At 50.7% G+C, this 9,068-nt stretch overlaps 1 protein-coding gene across 1 annotated transcript; it reads left to right on the forward strand.

Moving 5' to 3' along the window:
* The first annotated feature begins 157 nt into the window (after positions 1–157).
* LOC123797081 (thyrotropin-releasing hormone receptor-like) lies at positions 158–4,571 on the forward strand. Its single transcript, XM_045804798.2, has 2 exons — positions 158–943; positions 4,257–4,571. The coding sequence occupies exons 1-2, from the start codon at positions 158–160 to the stop codon at positions 4,569–4,571; spliced, it is 1,101 nt and encodes a 366-aa protein (XP_045660754.2).
* The last annotated feature ends 4,497 nt before the right edge of the window (positions 4,572–9,068 follow it).

The raw sequence follows: 9,068 nt of genomic DNA on the forward strand, positions 1-9,068 counted from the left end.
GGCACGGAGCTGGAGAAACCTGTTCAGCAGGAGGCAGCTGCTGGACCCCCAACTTCCCGCACGGAGAGCGTCTCCAGATCCCCGGAAGGCACCTTTACAGCGGGGGTAATTCCCCCAACTCGCCACTGTCTTCGGGGTGCCGTGCGGACCCGAGGGCATGGAGAACCACACCGAGCACCCCGAGCGCGCGAACGCGTCGGGCCTGGGCACCATGCCCCGGCCTCCGCTGGCTGTACAAGCGGTGACCTTGACCCTGGTGCCCCTCGTGTGCGCTGTGGGTGTGGCAGGCAACGCCATGGTGGTCCTGGTGGTGCTCCGGGGCCGCCACATGGTCACACCCACCAACTGTTACTTGGTGAGCCTGGCCGCCGCGGACCTGCTAGTGCTCCTGGCGGCAGGAGTGCCCACCGTAGCGGAGGCGGCGTACGCCCGGGTTTGGGTCTTCGGCCACGCAGGCTGCCTGGGCATCACCTACCTGCAGTACGTGGGCATCAACGCGTCCACAGGCTCCATCACCGCGTTCACGGTGGAGCGCTACCTCGCTATCTGCCACCCGCTGCGCGCCCAAACTCTGTGCACCGTGGCGCGGGCCAAGCGCATCGCGGCATCCGTGTGGCTGGGCACCAGCGCCTACTGCGTGCTCTGGCTCTTCCTGGCGGACACACGCGAGACCGCGTACGCCGACGGCGTGCAGGTGCAGTGCGGCTACCGCGTGTCGCGCTCTCTCTACCTGCCCATCTACTTTCTGGACTTCGCGCTCTTCTATGCGCTGCCCCTGGGCCTCGCCACCGCGTTCTACGTGCTCATAGCGCGCGTCCTCTTTGTGGGGCCGCTGCCTCCTGGCGACCGAGGGCGCTCGGGCTCTGCGCACCAGGGCCACCCCGCCGGCCACCAGCGCTTCTCCTCCAGGGGCAAGAGAGGCGCCCTCAACTCCCGGAAGCAGGTGGGGTTCTTGGTCTTCCTTGCAAGCGCTGTGCTGAGCCAGCAGATGGACGGATGGAAGCTTGGGCCCTTTAGAGTCAAACTCCCCAACTGTCAATCCCTGTCGTGCCACTTACGAGGCTTGATTCTGGAGCTATCACTTCTGCCTTTCAGAGCCTCAGTTTCCTCTTCTGTCCTATGGGGCAATGACAGCTCCCGCCACACTGCAGTATCCTGAAAAATGGGATTAACCATGTGAAGCCTTTAGCCCGTGTGAGGCCATGTCACCAACTAAATGTTCAGTTAAGATTGGTGATGATGGAACTTTCACAACCAGTGGCCACACCTATGGTGGTATTGTCCTAATGATGGGGAGACTGAGACTCAGAGAGGGGAAGTGACTTTCCCAAGTCCTTACCACAGCTGACATTAAAGCTGTCTGCATGGACCCCGGGAGCCAGCCAGCCTAAGAGGGGGGCGGGTTGTGGGAGGTCGGGAGAGAGCCATCACTTAGGGAGCACTTACTGTGTGCCTGATTCTTCGATCCTTCCTGATATTACCCTGTTTGGGACGTTGCACACCTATTTTTATGGATAAAGAAACAGGCTCAGAGGGGACAAGGGAGTGAGAAGGTGACACATGGAGGGAACTGGGGAGAGAACCCAAGTGTCCGGACTCCTTATATCCTCTACCCACACTCCAGCATTGTGGCCTCCCAAGGGTATTCAAGGAATGCAGGTGGGAGGAGAGCTCCTAAAGCCCAACTGGTCCTTATCCTCGGCCTTCCACCCACACCCTCAGCTGGCGGGGGCGGGGGGAGGACACCTCGCCCCTGCTGAGTCACTCCTGAGCCAGGCAAGGACCATCTGTGCCATCTCCCTGCCTCCCGGGATGGGTGCACTCTTGGGGGGCTCTTCCAGCCACCTCAAACAGCCTCTGCTTGCAGGCATGTTAGCTCCAGGTGGGTTTTAGAGGAAAGGGGGTAGGACCCAAGCTGAGCAGGTGTGGAAAGTTAACTCTGGCTATAGGCCCAACACCACCTTAGGCTCCAGACCAATGCCCCTCTTAGCCTCCCACCAATTATTTACTTCTCTGTTTACCACTTTCCTGTTCAGCCTAAAAGGGCTGGGTTCCAGCTCCCACCTGGCCTAGGCTTTATGTGAAACTTCTGCGGATGAAAATAGTCTTCCAGACCTGGGTCTTTCTAGCCCCCAGCTTTGTTAACGTCTTGCTGTGTGGCCTTGGGTAAGTCACTTCACCTCTCTGAGCCTTGATTTTCAACTCTGAGCCTTGCTGTAAAGTCATTATAATTACAGTGCTCATCTACCCCCGTGGATGGTAGTGGGTATTATGAATTTGGCACATAGTAAGGGTTCAATTAAGGTACCTATTATTACTGTTTGCTGGAGCATCGGTGGCTCTTTTGACAGTGGGCAGTCTAAGGACTGAGCATTCTTGGATGCCCAAGAGAGCCCTTGCAGAACGCCACGTACGACAGCAACAGGGGAGAGGCAGTGAACGAAAGCAGACTGTCTAGGAGAGCAAGATGGAGAGTACTATTGCTAATAATACTAGTCAACAATTATTGGGGATTTGCTATGTGCCAGGCACTGGTCTAAGGGCTTCACACAAGTTAGCACAACAACTCCATGACGTACATAGTACGGTTACCATCTCAGTTTGACAGCTGAGGAAACTGATTCACAGGGGAGCTGCCCCAGGTTACAGAACCGGCAAGTGCCAGAATCAAGGTTTGAACCCAGGCAAACTGGCTCCAAAGCCCACATACTTTCTAGTATTTATCACCCAGATGAACCTAAAGTGGGATAGAATTAAATTGGAATTTGGTAAAATCAGGAGTCAAGACTGACTCGGGAATTCCTGAGATTTCTGGTTCCTGGAGAATATTACAGCCCTGAAGTTCATTGATTCAATCAGGGCCAGGCCTCTTTGGAGAGGTCCCTTAGAGCGACTAAACTCCTGGACTCTGAGGAGCGATCTTATGCAGGAACATTCCAGGCTAGCTTCCTCCTTGATGAGAAAGCTGTCTGTCCCGTATTCCTCAGCGCTATTTCTGTGTATCCAGTGCGATACCAAGACTCTTGGAGCCATTTAAGCTCTAGTAAGTGCACTTGTGCCACCCAAGGTTTGGTCTCTTGAAGGAGTCACCGAGGACCCCAGGGGTGTGGGCGGGCCTGGGTGTGGGGCTGTCCTCCTCCACGATATTAAGAATGTCCCTGTCTCCCACTGACTGATGCCCCCTTGTGGCCTTTTCATTCTGGGATTTTAAAGCGAAGCATCTTTTTTTTTTTAATGTTTTTTTATTATATTATGTTAGTCACCATACAGTACATCCCTGGTTTCCGATGTAAAGTTCGATGATTCATTAGTTGCGTATAACACCCAGTGCACCATGCAACACGTGCCCTCCTTACTACCCATCACCAGTCTATCTCATTCTCCCACCCCCCTCCCCTCTGAAGCCCTCAGTTTGTTTCTCAGAGTCCATAGTCTCTCATGCTTCAATCCCCCTTCTGATTACCTTTCGCCTTTTTTTTAATGTTTTTTTATTATATTATGTTAGTCGAGCGAAGCATCTTTTGAAACACCTTCCAGCGTGCACCCCTCTAGACTTTCCTCAGTCTCCACTGTCCGGGAACTGCTGGCAGAGGATGAAGTGGGGGGGGCGTTGCTGGAAGATGAGGGGGTGGCGCATGACTGGCCATCAAGGGCAAAGGCAGGAAGGAGAGTCTGGAGGGACAGTGGGGAGTGGGGTGCAGTGGAAGCACCACAAGCGAGCGAGCTCTTGGGCCGGGATGTTGGGGAGAAGGGGTTGGGCTGGGGAGAGCGGGACGTCCAAGCTAAACGGCTGGTTAGCGTTAGAAGCAGGATCGTAACCCTGCCGCGCCTGGCTCTGAGCTCCGTGCACTTGGAACAGTAGAGGCAGAGGCTGTGTCCGCAGCAGCAATCCCAGGGCATTTAGGGCCTGCGTGGCACTCTTCCGTATTCACTCCGGCAATCCTCAAGCTCCCCCGTGATGAAGGCAGTGGATTTGTGAATTTGCTGCCGGTAAAAATGGTGGCTTTGGAGGTGAATTGGGGGGCGATGTGGGGCGCCCCCGTGAAAACGACTGGAGCAGGGCCTGGAAGGCTGCACAGCAGTGTTCTACCTGGGGATGGGCTGAAGGGGGGAATGCGTGAGGGCACCGTTTGGCAAAGGCCCCAATGCTCTTTCGGCTTCCCCCTCTTGCAAGCCCACAGAGAGGCCGGGAACTCGGGGTTCTCCCCCCCTCCCCCCACACCCATGCATCCCTTTTTTCCTGTCTCACCTGGCAGGTCACCAAGATGCTGGCTGTGGTGGTGCTGGTGTTTGCTCTGCTGTGGCTGCCCTACCGCTCCCTGGTGGTGGTGAATTCCTTCCTGAGCCCGCCCTACCTCAACCTTGGCTTTCTTCTCTTCTGCCGCCTTTGCATCTACCTGAACAGTGCTGTCAACCCCGTCATCTACGCCCTTATGTGCCAGCGCTTCCGGGAGGCCTTCCGTGGACTAGTTCAGTGCCGTCGGGCCCGGCCCCAGCTCCCGCCCCAGGAGGCCACCCCCGTGTACTACGATGTCATCAAAGACTGTTCCCAGATCAGACTGGGCTCTTAGAAGCAACCAGGGAGCATGATGTCCAGACAGGGAGGGGATCCTGGCACCTGAGGGCAAGGCCCACGACTTTATGGCTACCGAGGAGGGAGAGGTGGAGGAGGGAGCAGTGCCCGGGGCTGTTGAGTAGAGGTGCGTGGGTTGTGCACTGCACAACCTTAGGGGGTCACCATTCACATCACAGCCTGGATTTGTATATAATGTAAAATAATTTCCCAGTTTCATAAATACACAAATCTAAGAGGGAGGCACCTTTTTATAATTTACACAAAAGCACTCTATGGCCTAATGGCAACCCGGGTGGATAACATTTGCAGAGATCGAGCAGGTTGGAGCTATCACCAGGGGTCTCTTGGGAACCTGTGTGCAATCTTCCTGAAAATTCAGGGAGCCATTTTTTTCCCCCCACATAATCACCCATTGCTGCCTCCCTCCTGATGTTGATGGTGACACATGACTTTGCTGAGACCTTGCTACATACAGGGCAGCCTGCAGGACATTACAGATACTACAGAGATGATGCCAACAGGACCCCTGCTCTCAGGAGCTCCCAGTCCAACAGGAGAGGGAGTGAGGACGCATCCAGCCTGGCACTGGAATCCTGCCTGATGTGCCTGGGGAGGCAGCCAGGTGGGTGCTGGGTGCACCTGCCTTGTCTAAACTGGGCCTGAGCCTCTGGACCTGTGGCCTGGGTCCAGGCTTCTAGGACCACCCAACCTCCTAGTGCAGGGAAGGAGGACCGTAAAAAGACTACTGGAACCAGCCTGACCTTCAGGCAGGGTCTTCATGGTTTCATGGAAGGGAATCTGGAACATTCCCTCCCCCGAAAAATCTTGTATTTTTTTCTCTACAGGTGCCACCAACCCAGTGTTGGTGCTTATTTGAAGTCGATGAGCATTGTCTTTCCCAGATATGCACATTTCCTTGGGAGAAGGAGTTAACCTGAAACTGCAGTGTGGACGGGAAGTTCTTAAAAGCTTTTCCTCTAAAAAGAAGGATTTGAGGTGCCTGGCTGGTTCAGTTGGTTAAGCACCTGCCTTCGGCTAGGTCATGAACCCAGGGTCCTGGGATGGAGTTCCTGGGATCGAACCCTGCATCGGGCTCCCTGCTCAGTGGGGAGCCTGCTTCTCCCTCTCCCTCTCCCCCTGCTTGTGCTCTCACTCTCAAATAAATAAATAAAATCTTAAAAAAAAAAAGGCTTTAAGGTATCAAAGGATCTAGAACAAAGAAGATAACATTGACAGGCAGGGAGACAGGGCAGAGATGGAAACTAGGGTGCGGTGGACAGGGGGTTTTCTAGGTAGCCCCAACTGGTCTAGGACCTTGGCAAAGCATTGTTAGGGCGAGGTGGTATCTTTGGGGTCTCCCAAATATATATATTTATAAATTATTAATGATATATCTTTCTATTTAGTGTAGGTTTTGTTTTCATATCTGTGAAACAGGACCTAAAGTCAGACTTAAGCTTCAGCATCGTTCCAGTGATCATCAGGAAGCCTAGGAAGTTCTTGCACTTCACAAGCCTAAAATAAATGCTATCTACTTAAAAATATCTTCCACACAGTGTTCCACTGTTTTCCCTCACAGCACCCCTTACAATTTGGAATTCTATAGCTATTTGAAATGCTATAGCTAGTTGTGGCTATAAATATTGTGGCCTTCCTCGCCAGATTCTGAATACGCAGGGACCATGTCTGGCTTTTTCACTATTGTTTTCCAGAGCCTAGAACCGTGCCTCGCACATAACAGGTATCCAGAAATAATTGTTGGGTGGATAAATGATGGATAGCGAACAAAGACTAGCTTTAATTTTTGACATTCAAGATGCTTCACTGAGATTTGGCTTCCAGTTTGAGGAAGGCTTGAGGTGCGGATTGCAACTTATTGGGGTTCTTTGTTGACCACACAAAGTATCTCCGAATAGCTACATTAAAAAGGAACTTGTTGAAGTTGGTAAGAACCAGAAGCAGGATAACTCCAGAGATCTACGTAACAGGAGTTAATGGGCAATTGCTTCAAGGCTTCCATATCAGAAAGACTCAGCTCCACCTAGGCCAGGAGTGGGACAGGCAACTTACAGGACCGTCATTCAGTGGCTGCCATCGACAGTTGTATAGGTTTGGCACTGCTCAATTTCGGCAGGTACTACTCAGCAATCTAAATGGATGAATCCTCTAGAGTTGTGCAGTGTGCCTATGCAAGTGTATGTGGTAGACCTTAATAGAAGTATGCTAGTTCCCCTGAGGAAAATTGAAGTGATGTTATCAGGGAAAGGTAGTATGGATGTGAGGAGGACCAAGAAAACCAACAGCTGTCCACCACAGATGAGATGACCGGGTTAACAAGCAGCCAGGAGCCTCTGTCGGAGCCCTAAGTTCATCCTGGTAGTCAATGACAGCTGGACCGTGCTAATACTGTCACCTGGTGGCCAGAGAGGACCCTACATGATCCAATATCTGCTTTGCCAGCCTCCTTTTGGACATATTTCCTTCCTCTCGCCCAGCTTCCTTCCCTCCATCCCACTTTCTCTCCTCCCCCCTTCCCTACCCTCCCAATCTCTCAGCTTTCCTCCTGATCCCTTGGCTCCCCTGCTCTTCTTCTCTCCTCCTCTCCCTAAACTGTCCTGACTACATCATCATCTCTGGGGACCAGTCCCTGAGCTCTGTGCTGGCCAGACTGAGCCCCAGAGTTGGGAACCCGAGAAGCTCTAGAACTCAGACTCTATACCCTCTCTCAGCACTTTCTCTGTTTTCCTCCTCCTTTTTTTTTTTTTAAGATTTTATTTATTTATTCGACAGAGAGACAGCTAGCGAGAGAGGGAACACAAGCTGGGGAAGTGGGAGAGGAAGAAGCAGGCTCATAGCAGAGGAGCCCGATGTGGGGCTCGATCCCATAACGCCGGGATCACACCCTGAGCCGAAGGCAGACGCTTAACCGCTGTGCCACCCAGGCGCCCCTCCTCCTCCTTCTTGCAATATTTTCCCCTCTCTTTTTTAAACCATTCATTCAACAAATCTTTGATAGCTGGAGCACCCCCTATATGCCAGAATCAGCCTGAGATGCACTGACTCAGCCAGAGATTCAGTACATGGATTTCTACTCTTCCGAGACCCACTCATGTCGTATTGCCCAAACACCTCTGAAGAGAGATGCCCATATACATATCAAAGTAAATATGAGGTCGTATTGCATTTCATTCTACTGGAGCTATCAGGAAAATTGTTGGATGGTCATTACATCCTCTTAAAAGATGTTGACATTTTTAACCTCCAGTATCTGTCAGTATGACCTTCTTGGAAACAGGGTCTTTACAGATGATCAAGTTAAGATGAGGTCATTTGGGTGAACCTTAATCTAATACGACTGTGTCCCTGCAGAAAAAGGGAGTGGGAGAATTTCGACACAGAGACAGACAAGTGAAGGGGGGAGGTCATATGAAGGCACAGGACGAACATTCCCTGTGAGCCAAGGAACCCCTGAGGCTACACACAGCTAGGAGAGAAGCATGGAACGGATCTCCCTCACGGCGCCCAGAAAAAAACCAACCCTGCTGACACCTCGATTTCAGACTTCTAGTTTCCGGAATGGCAAGACAATAAATTTCTGTTGTTTAAGCTACCCCATGGTGGTACATTTTTACTCGGGCTTAACACACTAATACAGATGGCAAGATGGCAGAAAGAATGATTTGAGGACAGACAGAAGGTTGAGACATTAAGGAAATTTTAAAAACAAAAACACTTAACATCAAAAATAAAAATTCCTTGTCAACCTGCACCTGTAAGTGGTGAACATTTAATATTTTCAATTCCAGCGCTTATCTCAGTGAAGCTCTATTTGCACGCATGTGTGTTCTCTCCCTCTCTCTACACAGACACACACATTTGACATTCAAATTAATAGGCCAAGAATGCCCTTATATTTCCCTTTCACTTTGTCTATCTTTCATACACAAAATGGAAAAATCATCCATTTTACTTAGTCGTAAAAAATTATATATATGCACAAGGGAAGGTCCCTCTTTCTCCTAAATAATCTCACATCCCATTGATTACCATTGTTAATTTTGGAGCCTATCTTTCTAAATTTTATCTAAATTAATACCTACTTAAATGTGCATATCTTTACCTAAACAGGTACATGTAAAAGATAAAATAATGCTTTATATATGTGTTTGCCTATTGTTTTAAGAGTATATCATACTTTTTTTTATTACTGCACTCCTCACCGATGCATTTCTTTCAGCATGAATTCTTGGATAGATAATGTTTGAGTTCCACATGCTTTCACACACTCAACATAAGAGAAGGCTTTCCTGTATTCTTCTGATTGCTCCCCTACGAGATCTCAGATATAAAGAAGGCTTTCTCACATTTAGAATGTTCGCAGTGTTATTCCCCAGTGTGTTTTCTGATGCTCAGAGGGGAAAGAATACGATAAAAGGCTCTCGTGCTCAGAAGGGAAGTTTAGGAGGAAGATAAAGATTTTGGGATCGTTCAC

The sequence above is a fragment of the Ursus americanus genome, chromosome 22, assembly GCF_024610735.1.
Source record: "Ursus americanus isolate L20-20 chromosome 22, mUrsAme1.1.p, whole genome shotgun sequence".
NCBI classification, from domain to species: Eukaryota; Metazoa; Chordata; class Mammalia; order Carnivora; family Ursidae; genus Ursus; species Ursus americanus.